Genomic DNA, 21,349 nt, shown 5'->3' on the forward strand with positions numbered 1-21,349 from the left:
ATAATCATATGTCGATAAGTATTAAAGAAAGTGTGAACAAAATAAAATAAAAGCAGTTTCTTATAAAAATAATTTTCTTTTTTGAAAAAATTAAATGAAATTGTGTAAAGAAGTAAAAAGTTAAGGATCAGGCAGCTAAAATGCAAATCTATGTATTAATTTCAAGAAATTTTCATTATGCTTATTTGCACACAGTGCACTTACAGCTGTGCGCTGTTGGATAACCACAATCAGCTGTTAGCCTGCAGGTGAACTGATAAAAGGGAATTCACGTGGGGATAAGTGCATAATATGCTTATATTCAAATAACAATTACTGCCATATATGCTTATCTAAATAACTGGAAAAAACAATGAATAAAAGAATAGTTAGAAATATCGTAGTATGTGCGACGGCCGCTACTTGTGCCTACTACACGGGTAAATACGTAGAGCGTCAACAACTTGAGGCGCCACACACGGAGCAACGAACATTTGTGCAGGATGCACAGCAGAGGGTGAGAAATGCTTTACTTACAAAGAGCAACATTTATTTTCAACAAAAGTCGTTATTTTCTATCGCTAGTTTGAACGTCGTCCCGGACTACCCATTTTCGGTACTGTCTCCGCTGCAGTGCCAGTGCCTGCAGAAGAAGTGAACCTCACCGCCACACCAGCGCGCATTTCGCAAATCATGAAATACGGTTTTCCCGGCCTCGATCACGTACGCTCCTATTCCGATTTTGTGCTGTCCTATGATCGACGCAATCGCGTGCCACATTGGGTTTTCGAACATCTAACACCCGCATCGGTGGCGCGTAACGACGCAGTGGATCGTTCCAAATGTGACTTTCGTGCCGATGAAAGTATACATCCATTCTTTCGCGCACAAAATACCGATTACCGACGTTCAGGCTACGATCGCGGACACATGGCGGCGGCGGGCAATCACCGGCGTCATCAGAAACACTGTGAAGACACCTTCTTTCTATCGAATATGGCACCGCAAGTGGGGCAGGGTTTCAATCGCGATTCGTGGAATCGACTGGAGATGTATGTGCGTAAATTAACGCAGACCTACCCGAATGTGTACGTGTGCACGGGGCCATTGTATTTGCCGCGTAAAGAAGACGATGGCAAGACCTATGTGAAATATGAGGTAATCGGCGCCAATACTGTGGCGGTGCCGACGCATTTTTACAAAGTCATTGTGGGTGAAACGGCCGATCAGCAACTGGATATGGAGGCGTACGTAATGCCTAATCAAGTGATCAGCGACGACACGCCACTGCAGGTGTTTCAAGTGCCACCAGAAACGGTGGAACGTGCAGCTGGTCTACTCTTCTTCGATCAAGTGAATCGTAAGCAGCTTAGGCGTATCAACGGCAAGAAAGCCTGAACGTAAGCAGGCCTAACGGGTTTTGTGCAATTAAAAAGTGGTTGAATATCAAATTTGCCAGAAAGTGTTTACTGTTGTTGGCATTTTAAGTTTGAAATGTTCCTTTATATACCAGCGTTGTACTATACTTTGTAATTAGTTATACAATAAAAACAAAATATTATTTAATTTGTTCCTTCTTTTAGTACTTTATTAATTAAGCAAACAAATTATAATTGTTCAACGGCGCAAAGGAGCAGTATTCTTGTAGGTGCGCACGCGTCCCTTTAAAACATAGAATCATAGTGAGTTATTAAATTTTTATAAAAGTGAAGCAGACGTACAGACGGTAACAAATGCGTTTTAAGTATATGATGAGATGAGTTTAGTGTGTTTATGGTATTAATGCTGTTTGGTTTTCGCACATTTACTGGCCGTCCTTGGAGCGTACATCATCAATTTTAAGTATCATCTTCACCAACTGTGTCGCGAGGAGGATCTGTTGTTTCTTGGAATTCAACGATTCGACTACATTATGATTCTTCATATCAGAATCACCGGACAGCATGCAATCCACACCCAAGCTGGGGCACTTCTCTGAAACTTGACGTGCCTTCAACTCAGACAATGTTTCAATGGGATGCAAGCCGCTATTCTCGGCTAAAGCCAACGGTATGTTCTCGAGGGCCACGGAGAAGGCACGGAAGGCATACTGCTCCAGAGTGGACAACTGATCGGCCTCTTTGGCAACGGCTAGAGAGCAACTGATTTCAGCTGCACCACCACCGTAGACAATGCGATTATCCTAGAATGAAAATTATAATTTAGATCATATAATTTGCGAAAGCTTGTAGCGTGGTTACCTTAATCAACGAGCGTACAACACAAAGTGCATCGTGTATAGAACGTTTGGCCTCGGCAATGATCATGGCATTGCCGCCACGCAGGAAAATAGTTACAGCCTTGGAATTCTTGCACTCCTCAATAACCAACATTTTGTCCTTGGAAGTACCGAAAGCTACAAAGCAAACATTTATTAGCAAAATGTCATTAAACAAGAAAGCAAGTAGACTTTACTCACATAGTTCACGCACTAAACCAGCAGTACCCAGCTTTTCGGCTGTCAATTCCTCGAAACGTGGTACGATTCTGCCACCAGTGGCAATAGCAATCAATTCGATTTCAGGTCCACCGACCCAACGAACCGCAGGCAATTCGTGTTGCAGCAACAAATGGTTGGCTTCATCATCGAAGCCCCATTGGCAGATGGCCAAAGTGGCACCAGCGTCCTTAACTTGTTTAACCATATTTACGAATTTTTCCTGTTCGTATTCACGCAGCGCACGGTAGTCTTCGGCCGAAGTGACATCCAACTTATGCTTGGTCTTGGGCTTTGGTGGTTCAAATGGGCAGGTGAGTATAGCAAGCTTTACATCTTTCAACACTTTCGGCATTTGTGCATGGCTCATGGTTTTGTCGACCACAACACCTTTCACCAGCATCGAATCCTCCATGCGACCACCAACTTTGGTCTCAATTTTGATCAACTCGAAATTCACATCACGCTTCTCAATATCAGCCACGTTCAACACAGCATCCACGGCCATGGTAGCCATTTGCAAATGGCACTTGTTCACAATTTTACTGCCTAGTGTAGTCATAGCAATCTGTACGAGTGGTTCCTTATTTTTGGGATCGATAGGGAATGGTTCGGCAATAGATTCTAATTGTCTAACAGCGCACTGAGCGGCCAATTCGAAACCATCAGCAATACGAATTGGATGAATGCCACGATCAATAAGGCTTTCAGCTTGCTCGAGCAAAGCACCGGCTAAAACAACGACGCCAGTAGTGCCATCGCCGATTTCGTCATCCTGTGATTGTGACAATTGCACCATGAGTTTGCCAATCTCGTGATCGACCTCCATCAATTTCATTATTGTGGCACCATCATTTGTTACGGTCACATCGCCATCTGCGCTAACCATAATTTTATCCAAACCTTTTGGACCCAATGATGTTTTCAGCGTACTAGCGATTTGGCGTGCGGCCAAAATGTGACTCTGTAAAGCAAATATGATTCTAATTATTGAAAGGAAGATTGAACTCAAGTCAAATGTTATTAAAATAAAATTAATATAAATGATATGTGTTTGCAATTTACTAGTACACCGCTGAGTCACAGCGTCTTTAACCTCACATATGCACGCCATTATTGACGTGACGTCATATGGACACACCTGATCGGTTCTTCACAGAATTTATAGGATTTACGAACAAAATAATTAAAATTTTGAGTTTATTCATTATTTTAAGCACTTTTTTATAATTAAAACAAAAAATTTGCAATTTTTCGGCCAAGTATCATTGAAAAATTAGTGAACACAAAAGCAGCTGCTACCGTCTGGAAATTTCGGGAGCGGTATCAAAAACATTAGTCACTCATATAGTAATTTAGCACTTATGCTGAGAATTTACACAAAATCCTTCTTTATTCACCAAATATATTAGTTAAATATGTATTTTTTTGTTTTTGAAAAGCTATTGATCCAACCTTGATAGCATCGGTTCCAGTGATGCGCTTTTCGCGTTCTTGTTCACGTAAAATTATAAAAGGACGACCGTATTCGTCGAAGGCGATACTACCCGGGAAGGCGGACATTTTGAGTTAATTTCTCGAGCTTGGATTCGCTGGATTCACGCAGATAAATTTTTGCACTTTTTGGACGCTGTGAAACAAAAACCACGAAATTTGAAAGGTGAAAAAATTCTCACAAGACTACACGAATTGAACCGGCTGAACAAACGTCAGATTTTCGGTTGTCAGACATGACAGTTTTGCGAATGGCAGCACTGGCCACTGCAATGATGCATTCGGTGAAAAAAAAAGTTGTGCAAGAGTTTACAAATAATTGATTTAATAGACAACTACTATAATCTTTTAATTTTGGTTAACATCATTATTAATGTTATTCCACGACTTACACGAAAACTTAAATTCAATTTGTATAGGCATTCGATGCTATTTTCCAAGCGTCAGGGCTTCGTGCTAACAAAACCGTTTGTGTACACCTCCGCTAACTTAAAACTCTGATGAAAAGACCCCACCGAGTGGCAAATTATTGAAATGAAAACACATGTGAAACAATAACAAAAACCAGCAAAACAAAAAACAACGAGAACAAGAAACACGAAAGCAGAAACGAAAACAAAGAGGAAAAGGAAATCGTGAAAAATTTCGGGAAAAATTCCGTTCTCCTCGTATTCGCCGTTTTCCTCGTCATTTCACTTTGTTTTTGTTTATTTTCCTGACGACACGCTTTTCAAATCGACCCGACTCAATGATGGCGGAGTTCCATCGACTGGCTGACCAAAAATATACCGAGGCTGAATATCTCTTCCAGGTATGTGCCACAACTCCATTAAATTTGGATATTCCAGAAGTTTAACCATATCTAATTGAATTTCAACTTATACCTTGTGTATCTACATATTTTTCAACTATCTTCTTTTCACGCCCTTACCGATTATGCCGGAATTGATGTTTTTGTATTCATGTGCTGCTGCTTTTGTTATGGCCGTTGTGGGTAACGCAATCAGCAGACAATCGAAATGGCCAAATCGGATGAAGAGTATGATGTGGAATTATGTTCTACGCCACCGCCGCAAACAGGTGAAATGTATGATTTGGAGTTGGTGCCGCAAGAGCCCAGTATTTTCTCTTGGAAGGTTGTGAAACGTCGACAGCGGCCGCATCGCCGCTATACGGTGTCGCATGGCGCACCACCAGCGCCGCCATCCACGCCCACATCACTGACGGCAAATAATACGCCTGCGCCCTCACCCACCGCCTCCAGCAATCTCAACGTCAATGGTAGTAGTGCTGACGATGAGCCGCTGAACAGCCTCCTCTACATTCTCGATTATGCACCCAAGTACAAAAAGAAACTCAAGGAGCAACAACGCACCGATGCAGAATTAGCAGAACTCTTCAATGTTATCAAGATAACTAGTAGTGGTTTGGGCACAAGTGGGGCCGGTGGAGTTAGTGGGAATACGAGTAATGGTGGTGGTACGCTAGCGGAGGAAAATTCAGCAAAGCTACCGCCAGAACGTGGCATTAGCGTTAACTCCCGTGTGATACGAAAGCATGACGCCAATGCAAAAATCTTCAAAATCCATCGGAATCCTAAAGAGTTTTTTCGGGACCCGGTGGCAGTGGGTGGTGGTGGCGAAGAGGAGGACTCAGTGTCCGCGCCCGAATACGATGATGCCGAAGAAGAGGAGACACGTTTTCGGCGACTGAGACGCTACAAAGTTGCCACAATACGTCGTCGATTACGGATATCCAAGCGGCAAAGACGTTTTGCACGCTTTGAGCAGCAGGAGCGTATGGACGCTATGATGGACAATTTCGATGCCGCCATGACAATGCATGATGCCTAATAAGTTAGATACGCTAACGTGTCTAACCACTGCCAACTTGATGCAAGTTGGCTTGCAACAGTGAAATTGAAGGGAACACAACCGAGTTAAGGAACATAAATGACTAAAATTAGTAATATGGACGAGTACGATGACGACGAGTGCAGACGTCTACCTTCCAAATGGGTCTCAATGTGATCAATATGAATTTCTTCTGCTAAATTATTAATTAATGTACTGCAAAAATAATTTGTTCACTGAACTTTTTGCGTAAATTTAACTTTAAACGTAACGATAGATATTCTTTCTCTCCTTTTTATATTTTGTTTGAACAAAAAAGAAAAAAGAAAACACTAAAGAAAGAAACAAAACTTAAACATAAAATTATAAAAAAAATGAAATATACATAATTGTATTGTAAACTATTGTAGAAGAGGCGGTCCAGTGCTTCTGTGTATGCCCCGTCGCCAGCTGACCTCCAAACGCAGGATTTTATGCCATGACGTGCGGACGCACTGACGAACTGGGCATAATAAGTGGCTAAATGCGCCGCATTACTCTGTGTGTGAATTGTTTGTTTACATCTCTCTGATTATTTTGCGTTGTAAATGTGTGAGTAGCGAACACAAAGAATGCTGTGTGTTCGGCAAAACAAATAAATAAATACTAAAAAACAAAAAGAAATAAAACATAAAATAACAGTGGATTTTAATACAATAAAATTGACAGCAACAACAAGACCGTTTAGCGAAAATGCATGAAAAAAGTGAAACAAAGTGAAAGTATTTCATAAATCACAAAAAATTTTAATTATCCTCTAAATAGTGTATAATAATTTTATCACGAAGTTTATAACATCCAGAAAGGAACGTCCTAGACCCTATAAAATATAAATAACGACCTGAGTCGATTTAGCCATGTCCATCTGCTCGTATATACGCGAACTAGTCCCTCAACTTTTGGGATGGCTATCTGGAAATTTGGGTAGGTCAATTTCTCTCGAAGTAGCGGTTGGTTTGTATGAACCGCTGATATCGGACCACTATAGCATATAGCTGCCATACAAACCTACCTATGAAAACGAAGTTCTTGTATGGAAGCCTTTTTGTTTGGCAAGTTATCGTCTCGAAATTTGACGTGTAATATTATCCTGGGCAACGGTACAATCTCCGAAAAATTTATTCAGTTGGGACCACTATAGCATATAGCTGTCATACAAACTGACCGTTCAAAATCAAGCTCTTTAAGGATCATTTGTATTTTTAAATGGTAATATAGCTTCGTTGCGACCGTGTTTTCTTGCTTTGAAATAAAAATACTTGAAGTGGGTTCTGATTTTATTTTTTTACTGTTTAAAGTTCACTGCAAACTACTTAATAACATTCTTATGTGTATTTATTTAACAAGCAAAACAAATTTCACAATTATTTTTTTCACGCTGCTAAAATTACAAACACTTATCGCAAAGCGTATACAATTCAATTGATTTAATAAACATATTTGCGTATATACTATTTAAAATTAGTAAATAGCACTATTAATAACAGAACCGAAGTAAAATCTGACAGACACGAGCTCTAAACTATTTAGCAAAATTGTAACTAGCGCTTTGCACTAGCTCTTTCGTTTTTCAAACGTCTGCATACTAATAAGTTTTTATCACTACTGCTTTTGTTTATAAACGCTAGATGTAACAATTATTTTGGTTACAAATTTAAAAGCATCTTCACTCGTCTTGCTTAAAGAATCTCTCTTTCAGATTTTGTTCGAGTTCTTCAGGGTCAGTAACTGGCATACGGCAAACACGCTCATGACAGATATAAACCGTTGTTTTACCATTGACCATTTTGAATTTATCCTGCACCCGTTGATTGTAAGTCTCATCCGGATATTGCGGATCGACGTGTAATATTATCATGCCGGGTATATAGAATTTTCGTAATATTTCTACGAAGCGATGTGTCGTATTCGAGTCCGGACCAACTACAGCCACCAAATCGAGACCATTTTCATGCAACAATAACGCAGACATCATGGCTGGTAGTGTATAGCCGAATGGATTGATATCAGCGAAGAACTCCAGTAATTTAATAGCGCGGTCCTTGTAACTATCTTGGTCTAAATAGTGAGCGAGTAGGAGGAGGTTGCGTGCCGCAATGCTATTACCACATGGCTCGGCGCCATCGTGGTCTGTGGGAGGCAGAAACATTATTTTTGTTTGTGATTTCATATAATGAGGAGTTGTTGTCTGATTACCCACCTTCTTTTAGTCGCACAATCACATTCGGCGAGTTGGCTTCTGAGTAGAAATACGCACCATGCGTGTCATCCCAGAAGCGTGTATCCTGTACCTCTTGCAATTCTTTAGCCCATTTGAGCGCGCTGCCGTCCATTGAAGCTTTATAGTAGTCCAATAGACCCCTGATGAGAAACGCGTAATCGTCTAGAAAGCCATCGATGCTCTGGGCGCTGAAATAATTGGATAATTGTAGCAATACTTGAACATGTGTATATGTATATATTTCAACAAAGCAAGAGAAAAGGTAACTTCGACTGGATGGAAGCTATAATATCTGCGACAAATAGAGAAGGTGTCATACAAAAGTGTGTAACCGTTCCGGTTACGCAGAACCGACTGTCAATTTGTATGGTAGCTTTATGGTATAGTGGTCCGACGGCTGCGGTTCCAACAAATGAGCGGCTTCTTGAAGAGAAAATTACGTGTGCAAAGTTTCAGCGCGATATCTCAAAAACTTTGGGAATAGTTACAAACTTCGTGACAAACTTAATGTAACATGTTCCGGGTATAAAAATACACTAAACTTACGATACACTCTCCAAAGTTGAGTCATCGGTACCAAGGCCATAACAAGAACGCAGCAACACCTTCCTCTCCTCATCATACAAATGTTTATGCATAAATTTGTACAGTTCCTCTGCGGCTTTGACGTACTCAGCGCGTTTTGCTGAACGACAATTGGCCAATTTCGATAAACCGGAGAGCACTAAACCATTCCAGGCGCAAATTATTTTCGTATCCAAATGTGGGCGCGGTCGCAGATCGCGTATTTTGTGCAGCACCTCATTAGTTATGTCCAACACGTGCTGCAGTTGTCCCTCGGTGATATCAAATTTTGCGCAGGTTTCAGCTTTTGAGCCACGAACAATGTGTATATTTTTGGCCGTGAGATGACCATGCGGATCACTGTTGGGCTCAACATTACCCGTTTGACGCAAATCGTAGTGATGCGTGTAGATTTCAAATATGCGCTCCAGCTCCAATTTCAAGTCTGCATACAACGCTGCATTTGCATGCACCGCCTGCTTCACCTCGGACCAAGTCCAAGCGTAAAATGCACCCTCCACTTTGACGCTAGCATCAGCTGTCGGCAAAGAGTCAGCATCTTCGCCGGCGAAGAAACCGCCATCTGGATGTCTTAGGTCCTTCATCAGGTAACGAAAGATGCCATCAGCGTATTGCAAGTACGCCTGATCATTCGTTAATTTGTAAGCATTTGCGTAGGCTGTGAGTAGTTGGCCTTGATCGTAGAGCATTTTCTCAAAGTGCGGCACATGCCACACACGATCCACAGAGTAGCGCGCAAAACCACCGAAAACATGATCGTGTATGCCGCCGTGACCAATGTGCTGCAACGTTTGTAGCGCCATGTCGAGCACATCTGCATCCTTGGTGATAATATAGGCGTGGAAGAGAAAATTTATGCGCGCTACTTCGGGAAATTTCGGTTGCATGCCAAAACCACCGTATTCTTGATCATAGCGACGTTTGAAAATATTCACTGCCTCATGTAATTTGGCCTCAGCGCTACCTGGTTCAAAGGTGGCTGTCGTAGATTTTTCACTTAGCGACTTTTGTATTGCACTAATAACATGTTTGCCCGTTTGTTTTAACTCCTCTTGATCTGATTGCCATTTGGACGCTATCGTTTTTAGTACTGTCGTGAATGCGGGCATGCCCCAACTGCAAATATCATTAAATTAAACGCTTATATAGAAATTCATACTCGAAAATATTTTGCATACTCACCGATCGTTTGGTGGAAAATAGGTGCCTGCGGTAATTGGGGCTAGATCTGGTGTTAGCCACACCGACATGGGCCAACCGCCACTGCCGTTCAACATTAGCACAAATTGCATATAGATTTTATCGATATCTGGACGCTCTTCGCGATCAACTTTTATATTGATAAAATTTTTATTCATTATTTTAGCGACGTTCTCATTTTCAAATGATTCGTGTTCCATCACATGGCACCAGTGGCATGTTGAATAACCCACCGAGAGAAATATTAACTTGTTCTCCTTGCGTGCACGTTCAATCGCCTCCTCGCACCAGGGGTACCAATCGACCGGATTATGCGCATGTTGCAACAAATATGGCGACTTTTCATTTATCAAGCGATTCGTGTGCTTAGCTGCGTCACCTGTCGCACCAGCTACACTGCTCTTCGTCGTTTCTGCAGTGCTTTGGGGTGCACCTTTGTCGGACATTTTTCGTGTTTGAGCAGGTTGTCTGCTATAAGCAAAGCTGTTGTATCTAGAAATGTCATATTTGAAATATATTAAATTGAGAATATTATAAATATAAAATTATCAGACGTGAAGTTGCTGTCATAAGCTACTACTTACTTTTCACAACCACTTCTAAATATACTTCTTGTCACTGAAACTGTACAACTGGTTTGCCTTGATACTCCAGCTGCTGTGGTAGTTATAAATTGCTTGCTTGCTATTGCTACAGGCACTCGTGCGACCGTTTTGGCTATGACCTTACGTATCCAGCTAAGATGTAGAATATTATTCAACATAGCAAAAACAGATGTACAACACAAAGTTGTAGCAATTAGTCCTCAACTCCTCTTTGCAATTCGCAAACACAATCACAAACGTTTAAAGCCGAAAATTGCGTTATTTTCACGTTTGATCGACTTGAAAATTAGAGATTATGTGCTGCTGCAGCATTGACAGCTAGTCCAATAAGTAAGAAGATAACGTAGCGAGTTGCAAATGAATTGTTGGTGGGCAAGTGACAATTAACAGGTTTAGCACCTTGTTGTTGTCATTCTTGCCGTCTGTGTTGTTGTTCACAGGTTTATTTTCCATTTTGTTGACATATGCAATTTCGAAGGCCAATTTTTGTTGTGATTTATATTTTCACTCTTTTCATTATTAAATTACCTTTTATGGACATTTATAATTGTGGAAACACAGATATTGGATTTTTAGTTTTAATTAACGTTTAAGTAAATTTATATTCTTCTTTAACTGCATAGTAATAAGCAAATAAATATTTCGCTAATTTGTTTACCAAGGAAAATGTTGCCAAATTGTCAAAATATAGGGTTGCATTTTATATTCTTTATTGACAGTTGGTGGTTTAGTGGCCTTCAAACTGTACGAAATAGCGGTTGTTTTGTCAGTTTGCAACATCCGACGCGCTTCGCTAAACGTTTTCAGTGGTCCTCCGGTAAATTTGTTTAATTTATGTTTTATAACGTTTTTAAGATGTAATTTTTGGTAAAATTGTGCTTAATTAACGGAAACTATTGTGATGCAATATTTATTCTATGAAATGCCTAGCCTAAAAGTGTTTTTTCACCAGGTGCTTTCGAGCCGGTCGCTTCGTCTGTTTTGTCGTGTCTTTCTTCTTTGCGAAATTCAGGATTTCCTGCTAGCAAATGCCTATATCCGTTATTTCGATACGAAATCGGGAAAATGTGTAAAATATGTGTTTATTGGTGTAGATTTGTATTATCTAAATATAAAATTGCTCATTTTCTGTAAAAGAGGCTTTTGGGGCCCATTTTTTTTCTTAAGCGTCGCAAATTAATGCTAAGTGAAAGGTTGCTGCTGCTGTGAAGTGTGTTTTCGTGAGTAATATGTGTGTATGTGGTATCACTACTACAAGTGCAGCAAAAGGCTTCCGTAGAGCAATGCCAAAAGTGTGTGTGTTTGCAAATTTTACAGTGTCCAGGGTTCTTAAAGTGTTATAAAATAAAATAAAATAAAATGAAATAAAATAAAATAAGATAAAATAAAATAAAATAAAATAAAATAAAATAAAATAAAATAAAATAAAATAAAATAAAATAAAATAAAATAAAATAAAATAAAAAAATAAAATAAAATAAAATAAAATAAAATAAAATAAAATAAAATAAAATAAAATAAAATAAATAAAATAAAATAAAATAAAATAAAATAAAATAAAGTGAAAAATAAAATAAGTGAAATAAAAAAAAAGAAAATGCGATGCTAAATGAAATGAATTACATACATACATACAATATGTACATATTTTCATCAAAATAAAAAAAATTGGAATAAATATCTTCTGCTTCAAAGTAAACATTTTTATTTTTTAAAGGTGAGTTGCAAATAATTTTTTACCTACATATTTAAAATACTACTTGTATTGGAATTATGCATATCTTGTTATTGAGTATGTTATATCAGTCACTGAAAATCTTTTTAAAAATATTTACAATCTTATATTAGGGCTATAACTATACACATACATACATATGTACATACATACATACTTACGTATTTTGAATCTGAAAAAAAAATGAGAAAAACATGTACAATAGCATTCTTCAGGCATTGCCCATTTAAAGTTACAACATTTTTAAATTTTTCTGGCAAATTTTGGATCCATTCCAAAAGAATTATGACTGCTTGATGACCAACAATGAATCAAGCCAATTTTTATACCATGTTTCCCAGAGAACCGGAGAAAATCGTAGTTAGAAGAGGGGCTATAAGTCGGGAGAAGCTAAACTCCTCATCCTGTCTATTGCCTAGTGTCTAGTTGCAAATTCCGGGTAATCGTTCGCGTCAATTTGATGACTTGTTGTCATTTGTGTTTTTGACCGTCCATCCTTCATAACATTTTTCTTCGTCCAAGCCAAATTCACACTGTTTTCAAGCATGTCAAGTTTGTCATACTATTATAAAATGAGTAAATCAACGCATGTTCGTGATATTGAAATAATGGATTAAAGTCCAGTTACGCTAGGACAAGAGATTGTTTCCATGCTCATATGTAAATTAAATATTTTTGAAGGAGAAACACGTCCATTAAAAAAAATTAGCCCACAATTCCCAATAGCTATAGTTCCGATATAAAAGCTTCTTACTGAGGTTGGCATTCAGTGGAAAAAGAGGGACTTTCGATTCGTAGAGTTTTCGAATATTTTCTGTTGCCAGCACTTCAGAAGAGCAAAACAAAATGCCCTAAAATGCAATTGAACTAATCAAACTGAGTCTTAATTGCCTTAAAATCTCTTTCGATACAGTCATATATGTATGTATATCAATCAATATTTGAATATGTAAAATATGTAATACTCACCGTTACCAAAAAAAAATTCATAAAAAAAATAAAATACCAGAAATAAGTTTGAAGTATTTCTTTATTTATAATTCTTATCATAAGCATACATAAAATTAAAGTGGCTCAATTTGCAACAAATACTTCACAAACCCGTTAAAATTGCAGCGACATAAGTACACAAATCATTACATGCGCATACCTGCTGCATTTTGCGAAATATATGTACATTTGGGTAATAGAAATTTTTAATGCAAATTTCATTTAAATTGTTTTCTTTTTTTGTTGCTTTCTTCCATTTCTTTAATAACATTTACATTTCTTATATATATTATATAGTATATTGTTGTTGCATTGTTATTGTATTTCAGCTGTGGAGCTGTAGTTTGAGTTTAATTAAAATTTATTTATAGTACAGTTTTGCTCCAATGCCAGTGCATAAACTTAAGCTAATCAAATCTAAAATAGGACGCAGTTTACAGACACTTGAGTAAATAATTAAGAATCGCGAATCTTCTCTCCACAATACACGGTTTTAATGCGCGGTTTGAAGGCTAAGTCGCCAGAGTTGTCTAAGTTTAAAACATTTTTCGTTGTCGCATTGCTTTTGAGTTAACGTCAGCTCAAGCGCACAAAGTGGAGTTCACAGCGTAAACCCTGCGCATAGTGATAAGGACTAATTAAAATAAAATCGTACTTTTAAATCACATATTATACAATTAAGTGTGTGTGTATGTATTATAAATTCTACAAATTAAAGTAATTGAATTTTAAATAGTAACTGCATTCAGCAATTATGCCAAGTTGGCTTAATAATGCCTTTCAAAATATCCGTTTGCTTTGCTCTTCAAAGCTTAAAAGTTCTCTCTGTGTTATTTCAATGGTTTTCCAATGCCATAATTTTAATACATTTCTAAGTACTAGCAACTAAGTTTTACATAATAACGGTATATAATTTATTTAAAGCGTAGCACCCTGTTTGCGGCGTTTTGAAAAACAAATCTTTACAATTTACAGGCTCTACCCTTCTACACAAAAGAAACTAAGTGGAGAGCACCCAAATGTGTATGGGCGCTCCGCTACTCTACACTACAATGATCAAACTAGACTTCGATGAAAGCCGGCTCAGTTCAATTGCGCTCGTCATTTGTCCGCCATTTTCTTAACGATTCTCACACAAAACTTTCAACTTGTTGCCGTTGAAGGCATGGAAAATCCGCTTACTCAGCCAAAATACCCTAATTACAAACACATATCTATGTATCTAGCTATCTAAAAGTCATTACCTGACCTGGACCTGAGCTGCAGTTGCGCTATTCTCGATCATTTCTACTTTGTTTCTTCAACAAAAACACAAATATAGTTTTAGTAAAACGCCTTATTTAGAGCTTTGCTTGCGGCCGCAAAGTTTTCACTACTTTAACAATCACTTTGTATGAGCGCTTCGCTGAGCGCATTCAGTTGTTCTTCGCCACATTTGATCTTGTCGGCGACGTCGCGCGTATCCGCTATTAATTTCGCCTTCATATTGATGAAATAATCGAAATCGGCAAAATCATCGGCGCTGAGTGTTTTCTCGACGATATTAACCACGCTGCTACCACGTCGATCAATGTCCTCCTTAAGACGCTTCGCTTCGGCCAACTGATCGAGCAGGCGATCGCGTTTTAACTCGAGTGATTTCTGAAAAGTAGAAGAGCGGGAATCAATGAAAATGATTTGTTTAGTAGATAACAACAATTCTAGATAGTTTTCCTACTTAAGAAGCTATAATAAATGCAGGAAGATCCAAAAATAATTTTCTTAAGTAGTATTTTTGACTCTTTCTTACCTTTTCGGCGCTATTCTCAGCTGAAACGGTGCTCAAACTATTCTCTATGCGCGCTAATCGTTCGGAGAGCGAAAGCAGCAAACTGGTAATCTGCCCAACATCATCGATATAGGTGCGACATTTAGTTGCTTCGATTGGCCGCACCTTATCCGTTAGCTTGCCGACTAGACTGTTGCCCAATTCATCGTTGTGTTCAGCCTCCGCCTTAAGTGTCGTTTGTTCCTTATTAAGTATGCGTATTTTGCGATTTAACTGTTTCATAAGTTCATCCTGGAATAGTAATAAAACATTATAACTGTACTGTAACTAAATTATGCTCAGCTAACTTACCACTTTCGCCTTTAGCAAATCGCTCGTCTCCGATTCACTATCGCCGTTGGTCAATAGTACTTCCACTTCGGCATATTGTAGCTCAACGGTGAGCTTTTCCTGTGCATCATGTCCCTTCATGCGCAGCAGCGTTGAAGTGCCTACATCTCGTTTAGCCGGTCGCAATGGCACATTCGGATTGTATAAGTTACTAACATAGTCTGTGGGTGATTTGTGTGTGGGCGGCGCTAAAATCCGCACCAACTTCTCATTTGTGGCCAAGAGTGCTGCCAATTCCTGTGACATTTCCTCACAATCAATCTCGATCGGATGCCGTTGACGCGGCTGTAATGTTATGCGCTGTTGCTGTACATCCTCCTTGCTTTGTGGTTGTTCTGTGAGTCGTGTATGTTCGTCGGCATCGTTGTTTGCGGCGATCAGTTCGTCGTCGGTTTGTGAAGCTGCCTCCGTGGTGGCGGGATTTACGCGTAGTATGACTTCGCTGCGTTGCACGAGTTTTAAGCTCTCGGTGCTGGTATTCAGCTCGGCGGTTTGTGTTGCACTGAGATCCTCACTTGCGGTATTTGTGCTGGCGACGGTAGTGGCTGGTTGAGGTAGTGAAGCGTTTGCTGTTGGCGAGGTTGGCGTGGATGCTGTATTTGTAGGCGATTTTGGCGGCTGTGGGCTGTTCGAGTCCACTGCGCTATTTTCCATATTCTTGTTACAGATATTGTCGTTTTGTTCTTGCGTCAGTTCCACACAAATATCACTAGCCTGCTTCACGGTACTATCAGTTGTCAGTTGTGCGTGTGTATTTTCGGTCTTCGTTGTGGGTGTGGTCGGCACAGATGTCGTTGTATTAAGCGTTGTTTTCGAACCATAAATGCCTATCAAACTAGTTTCTGACTGATGTGCCGACATCAGTTTCGACTGCAGCTGCGTTATCTTTTCGATGTTTTCGCGTAGCGAATCCTTACGTATAACGGATTTAATAGGCGCAATCGGTGATGTTGACAGCGTAGCCGTGACGACTTCAGCACGAAAAATGCGACCCTCGCTGCCACTCGTACTGCCACTGCCACTATCACTGGAGTTACCGAGGCTCGAGAGCGGTTTCATGGACAACGGTTGCAGCTGACGTTTACATGGACTACTTAGGCTACTTTCCGATTGCGCAGGCGACAACACTGTGCCACTCTCGTTGAGCAAGGCGGCGGTGGTCTCTTCGAGCGTCGGCTCCAGTTGTTGTGTGCGCTTTAAATCCATAGTGGATTGTGACATAAACTTTGTGGGACTATTGGTAGCGTGACTGGGATGATAGAGATTACCACTGTGCGAGTTATTATGTGTGTCATATGACTGAGATCGACTGTAATTAGTTGCCTTGCCGGCAGTGTTCTCCATATTGTTGCTGTTGTAGCTATTCATGGTCGCTGGCGTCGAGTAGCGGTGCTGTGTAGGAGGATATGCGGGGTAGCAATTAGGAGACATCGGTTGTTGCTGCTGCTGTTGCTGCGACGACGTCGACACAGTTGTTGTATTCAAGTTATTGTTGGAACCATAGCGTAACGGCGAAGCATTGGCGGATGTGGGAGATGCAGGCTGTGGCTGTAACTTCGCGCCCAATGGCAGCACATCTGGCAAATTATTTGGCATTTTACCATTATGTGTATTGAGTATATCGTAGGCGGCGGGTTTTGTATTCGCCACCAAATCCTCGTTTGAGGTGAGCGTGAGCTTATAACTGCCATGATCCGGATCTAAGTTGTTCAACTTCTCGAGACTTTGGCGTGGCAAATACGAGGCCTTCGAGTTGCATCTGTGGAGAAGAAGAATAAGATAAAAGTACATATTAGAATGTGCGCTCGGAATATAAATTTAGTTGTCTATGTACGTAATTTATGTAAAATATTTAAGTTATGCATGGTATGCAACTGGTCTAAGATATCTCCATCGTATTGATGTCAATTTGACGTTTTTATTTATATTTATTTTTATTTCTTTAATACGCGTTGTTGTTCTGTGGGCGGCGGTGAAAAGTGCCAAGCGATGTTTAGTAATGGTTAATGGCTTGCACATTTGTACATTTGTGCAGTTGGCTTAAGTGGTATGCGCGCCAAAAAAGGCCGTACGCTACACGCTAGTAAGCGTGCAACTAGCAGAAACACATAGTTGATTGCTTTACTTTACTTTGCGGTTTGTTAGTTTGTTAGCTAACCTAGTCTTGGCGTATTCATAAATTGCTTGTATTCACACGCTCCCGTACCGTTGTCCAAGTGTAGTCATGTGATGCGTGTCTAGTATCCATTGACCGTATTTGGCTGACTGTTCGTTGCTTAGTTAGTTGGCTAAACATCTGCAATTCGGTGGCTAGCGCTCTGACAAAGTATAAAACACGGAAGCCCTGCATCACAACGCATTAGACAATCAATTTGTGGCTTTAGCCGTCAACAGAAAGCTTATAAATAAAATAAAGCACATACTTTAGTTTGTTGAATTTTTGGTTATGTAGAAGTAACGGGACTTCCATTAAACGCATGAAAGCGTAGAATTCCCAGACTACAATGTTCACAGAAAAGCAACTGAACCTCACATTTTGGATTGAGTTGTATGTATACAAGTAGAGAGTTTAATTAAGTAGATGTCAAAAGCCCACCGCCAACAAACTGATTGGACCTTATCAGTGTGGACTCCCGTGAAAAGGGAAGCGACACACACTTGTAAACGGACGTTGAGCAATATCGGGATCGGGAACGACTTCTCTGAGCCGTTCGATACCAAACGAAGCTTCAGACAAGGCGCGTCCCTATCATGCGACTTATTCAATCAACTTCTTAAGAGAAAATAATTCGAGCTCCAGATCTGAATAGAGAAGGTACAATCTTCTACCGGAGTGTATAACTGCTGACATGCTTCGATGACATAACAACCACGCCGTTGGTTCTCCTTTCTCCAGGTTCGACAAAGAAGCAAAGTAAATGGCCAAATTTTACAAGTCACTCATCATCACCTTCCTGCTATATGGTGCAGAGGCGTGGACGATGACAACATCTGATGAGTCGACGTTACGAGTTTTCGGGAAAACGGTTCTGCGGAAGAGTTATGGTCCTTTGCGCATTGGCAACGGCGAGTATCGCCTTAGATGGAACGATGAGCTGTACGATGTATATATAGATATTGATATACGACGACATTGATTGTTCAGCGTATTAAAAAACATAATGGACGAAAACACTCCGGCTCTGAGAGTAATCGACGTAGTATCCGCCGGAGGAAGCAGAGAAAGATCTCCATTCCCTTGGAAAGACTAGGTGACTTGGTGAAGAGGGACCTGGCTAGATTTGGAATCTTCAATTGACGGCAAAAAGCGAAAAGGAAGGACGACTGGGTTGTAAGCTCGGCTATAACTGCGTAAGTGGAGTCTCCGCAAATAAAGATAAGAAGAAAGTCGAGCGAAACGCCAAGGACTTATGACTAGACACTGCGCCATAATTTTCCGTGATGTCAACACTCGGCTTTATATTGCAAGACCGCTCAAAAACTATTTAAAAAAAACTTAGCTAAGAAGTTTGCTTTCACTCGTCTTAAAACCTAGACCCTGTCTAGAATACGGACCACTTTTATTGTAGCACAAAGTCAACATTACAATTCAAGGTCCCAGTACTCAAACAATTGCTCTTTAAAAGTTGCAGAAGTCAACGCTACAGGCTTAAATTGAAAATTATCCTCTTCGCAGGCAATTAAAAATCAACGTTAACTTCAGCTTCAGTTCCGGCACTTGTGTTATAGATCACTTACTACTTGCAACCAGATTCGACGACACAATTGCTATGCGATTCCACGACGATGATTTCATAAGAAATGTTATGGAAACCCAATGGTTGACACAATCTGTCATCAAGGAAAAAATCTGCCAACCCAGTAATTACCACCAAGTGTTCATACCCTTTTGCTGCCGACACAAGTAATTAAATTAAAATCGCGCAATAATTCACAACAAATTGCCGCTTCGTGCCAAGATGCCGCAGTTGAAGGAGGAAATTGATGCGCTGGCGCAGATCAAGTTGCAATCTCGATGCCCGACGCCAGATGGCCGCCACATAAAGCAGTTGACTTGATTGCCGTTGTTATTTGATTAATTTTCTTTTATTTGTGAAGGCGTGCTGCCAAGTGGCCGAGGCGTGTACGACAATATGCCAAAAATGCGGTTTGGCCGCTGGGTCGCTTTCGACAACCGAATCCCCCACACATACATGTACGTATAGCGGAAGCAATTGCCGACTCAAAAATATAATTAATAAAAAGAAAAAATGATGCTGCGTTGTAATGAACCGGTAAAGTGGCGTATGCAACGACATTGACATGACAATAAAGCACCGTTACTTGTATGCAACAAAGAAACGCGCCGTTTACTGTTTTATTTTGGCACGCAACATACCGAGTACTTGAGCCTACAAACCGCAACTGTGGGTTTGCAATGAATTTGCATTATTTAGCGCAAATGAATGAATGTGTTGAAGTGGCCCACGGCGTTTTGTCGCCGATACGACGCCGCCGCCTGTGTTCTGCGCTTGTCATAATATCATATTTGCCAGCCTCCGCAAAGCGCGCCGATCGTGCCAGTGAAATGTCACATTTGAGGTCACAGAACGGGTCAAACGCGCCATTAACAACAGCTAGCGATCACGATTCACTTAGGCGGTGTTTGGCAGATTTCGCAAACAGGCGTTGCAAAAAGCCGTTGGCTGAAGCCTTGTCGTCGACGCTGCGCTGAGTGTTACTGCTGTCACAAAATCTATGCAAATATTTCGTTACGCTCTTGTTTCGTCAGTGGCTTGCGACTCGGTTGTCGGCAGACTGGAGGTGATACAAATGTTTACTTCGCAGTGTATATGATAGAGGCGCGTTATAGTGTTGCCACTATTGTTTTTGTTGTCTTACAAAACGCTGTTGTTGTTGGTGGCAATATTTGTGCAACAAATTTCGGCTGGTACATTGATTAGGAGCGTCCATGATTTTTTCAATATGTTTTTTTGTTGTTATTTATTTGTGGTTGTTTCTTTGTGTGTTTTTCCAATTGTGGGGAGTGATTTGCTTGCGGTCACAGCTGTAGCCGTAACTATTGCCACAACCGCAACCGCTCCTTGTTATTAACATTACATTGTGGACATGACTTCCTGAACCGTCATCATCGTGTATAGAAGTGGTAGGAGTCCAGCTAGGGGGGAAATTCATATCACACAAAGATGCATATTAGATGTGGCAACAACGTCAAATGTACGTCAAGCATACGTCAAGTGTGCGATCGTGCCAAATATTGCAACCGTGATGAGCTCTGAAGCTTTGTGTCGGTGCGCTTAATGTTGTTTTGCCTGCCGGCTCTGCTTCGATTACCGCCTTATGGGTTGATTTGTCGGTGGTTTTGTGACTAATTAATGTTTGCGCTGCTTGCGGCGGCATGGCAGGAAGCTTAACGCTTTCTTCCTTACTTGAACTCACTTGAGCGCCGTTGCATCCACTGGCTATGCTTGTGTTGTACTATGCTGCAAGCTTTAGTAATTGCGTTGGTGGCCAAATGACAATTTCCTAACAGCCACTGGCTAAATGCAACTGACTAATGCGCGTATACTAGTCGACTGTTCGCGGCAAATGATCGGTGTTGATCGTGCAGTACATTAATGTGGTAATAACTGTTACTAGCGGGCCTAAAGGGTGTGGGAAATGGGCATTGAGCGGTAATGTGTTGTTTTTCTGAAGCACATAAAAGTCAATAAGCGTTGGTGGTGTGGAAGAAAGTTAAAAAACGTAGTTTGTTGCACAAAGTTCATGCAACACAAAGATAATATAGAAGATAGTGAAATAAATTATTGAGGTTTTTACTGAAAGTCAGTCCTTTTCAGCCTTATTTTAATAAAGTGTTGCATTTTTCTAATTTCGATTATGTGTAAGTCTCAAAGTTAAGGTTAGACTATGTCAGAACGTTGAAACATAGATTTTTCTCAATAGAGATAGTCTTCTATAAAGTCAAATAACATCAATCACGTTAGACTCGCTCCTGACCGCTTAACTATAGT

General features: G+C 40.2%; 5 protein-coding genes across 7 annotated transcripts in view; 2 read left to right on the plus strand and 3 right to left on the minus strand.

Moving 5' to 3' along the window:
• The first annotated feature begins 227 nt into the window (after positions 1-227).
• Positions 228-1,545, plus strand: LOC120771155 (endonuclease G, mitochondrial). Its single transcript, XM_040099031.1, has 2 exons — positions 228-496; positions 565-1,545. Exons 1-2 carry the CDS (start codon positions 353-355, stop codon positions 1,375-1,377), a joined length of 957 nt encoding a protein of 318 aa, XP_039954965.1. The 5' UTR covers positions 228-352; the 3' UTR covers positions 1,378-1,545.
• On the minus strand, positions 1,541-4,151 carry LOC120771153 (T-complex protein 1 subunit epsilon). Of its 2 annotated transcripts, XR_005704955.1 has the most exons (5): positions 3,911-4,151; positions 2,438-3,419; positions 2,220-2,374; positions 1,701-2,161; positions 1,541-1,641 (listed from the first exon to the last, which is right to left on the minus strand). XR_005704955.1 is itself a non-coding variant. In XM_040099030.1 (4 exons), the coding sequence occupies exons 1-4, from the start codon at positions 4,016-4,018 to the stop codon at positions 1,784-1,786; spliced, it is 1,623 nt and encodes a 540-aa protein (XP_039954964.1). In that variant the 5' UTR covers positions 4,019-4,151; the 3' UTR covers positions 1,541-1,783. The 2 variants fall into 2 exon arrangements, 1 of the variants encoding a protein (XP_039954964.1); XM_040099030.1 differs by having other exon boundaries at positions 1,541-2,161.
• A 419-nt stretch (positions 4,152-4,570) lies between these two features.
• On the plus strand, positions 4,571-6,477 carry LOC120772262. Of its 2 annotated transcripts, none has more exons than XM_040100764.1 (2): positions 4,571-4,760; positions 4,957-6,477. In XM_040100764.1, exons 1-2 carry the CDS (start codon positions 4,698-4,700, stop codon positions 5,800-5,802), a joined length of 909 nt encoding a protein of 302 aa, XP_039956698.1. In that variant the 5' UTR covers positions 4,571-4,697; the 3' UTR covers positions 5,803-6,477. The 2 variants fall into 2 exon arrangements, with proteins under 2 accessions (XP_039956698.1, XP_039956699.1); XM_040100765.1 differs by having other exon boundaries at positions 4,572-4,760; positions 4,960-6,477.
• Positions 6,478-7,100: 623 nt separating this feature from the next.
• LOC120771229 (uncharacterized protein B0495.5) lies at positions 7,101-11,036 on the minus strand. Its single transcript, XM_040099140.1, has 5 exons — positions 10,432-11,036; positions 9,830-10,339; positions 8,609-9,763; positions 8,042-8,250; positions 7,101-7,971 (listed from the first exon to the last, which is right to left on the minus strand). The coding sequence occupies exons 1-5, from the start codon at positions 10,608-10,610 to the stop codon at positions 7,508-7,510; spliced, it is 2,517 nt and encodes an 838-aa protein (XP_039955074.1). The 5' UTR covers positions 10,611-11,036; the 3' UTR covers positions 7,101-7,507.
• A 2,163-nt stretch (positions 11,037-13,199) lies between these two features.
• Positions 13,200-21,349, minus strand: part of LOC120770991 (protein Shroom) — a 279,299-nt gene continuing 271,149 nt past the window's right edge. Inside the window, exons 7-9 of the mRNA XM_040098738.1 lie at positions 15,297-17,094; positions 14,967-15,236; positions 13,200-14,818 (exon numbers count right to left, since the gene is read on the minus strand). Of these exons, the coding sequence (XP_039954672.1) occupies positions 14,555-14,818; positions 14,967-15,236; positions 15,297-17,094 (2,332 nt within the window). The 3' untranslated portion in view covers positions 13,200-14,554. The remainder of the gene's footprint in view (positions 14,819-14,966; positions 15,237-15,296; positions 17,095-21,349) is intronic.

Source organism: Bactrocera tryoni, chromosome 3, assembly GCF_016617805.1.
Source record: "Bactrocera tryoni isolate S06 chromosome 3, CSIRO_BtryS06_freeze2, whole genome shotgun sequence".
NCBI lineage: Eukaryota > Metazoa > Arthropoda > Insecta > Diptera > Tephritidae > Bactrocera > Bactrocera tryoni.

What these genes read in the sequence shown, in the direction of transcription:
- LOC120771155 (XM_040099031.1), top strand. Translation starts at nt 353, where the DNA reads ATGAATAAAAGAATAGTTAGAAATATCGTAGTATGTGCGACGGCCGCT. An exon ending in TGCAGGATGCACAGCAGAGG is followed by an intron (nt 497 to 564) that starts GTGAGAAATGCT and finishes TTCTATCGCTAG; the next exon opens with TTTGAACGTCGTCCCGGACT.
- LOC120771153 (XM_040099030.1), bottom strand. Translation starts at nt 4,018, where the DNA reads ATGTCCGCCTTCCCGGGTAGTATCGCCTTCGACGAATACGGTCGTCCT. An exon ending in CTGGAACCGATGCTATCAAG is followed by an intron (nt 3,420 to 3,910) that starts GTTGGATCAATA and finishes TTTGCTTTACAG; the next exon opens with AGTCACATTTTGGCCGCACG. An exon ending in TTGTACGCTCGTTGATTAAG is followed by an intron (nt 2,162 to 2,219) that starts GTAACCACGCTA and finishes TTTTCATTCTAG; the next exon opens with GATAATCGCATTGTCTACGG.
- LOC120772262 (XM_040100764.1), top strand. Translation starts at nt 4,698, where the DNA reads ATGATGGCGGAGTTCCATCGACTGGCTGACCAAAAATATACCGAGGCT. An exon ending in AGGCTGAATATCTCTTCCAG is followed by an intron (nt 4,761 to 4,956) that starts GTATGTGCCACA and finishes TAACGCAATCAG; the next exon opens with CAGACAATCGAAATGGCCAA.
- LOC120771229 (XM_040099140.1), bottom strand. Translation starts at nt 10,610, where the DNA reads ATGTTGAATAATATTCTACATCTTAGCTGGATACGTAAGGTCATAGCC. An exon ending in TTTAGAAGTGGTTGTGAAAA is followed by an intron (nt 10,340 to 10,431) that starts GTAAGTAGTAGC and finishes TGACATTTCTAG; the next exon opens with ATACAACAGCTTTGCTTATA. An exon ending in TCAACTTTGGAGAGTGTATC is followed by an intron (nt 8,251 to 8,608) that starts GTAAGTTTAGTG and finishes CAATTATTTCAG; the next exon opens with CGCCCAGAGCATCGATGGCT.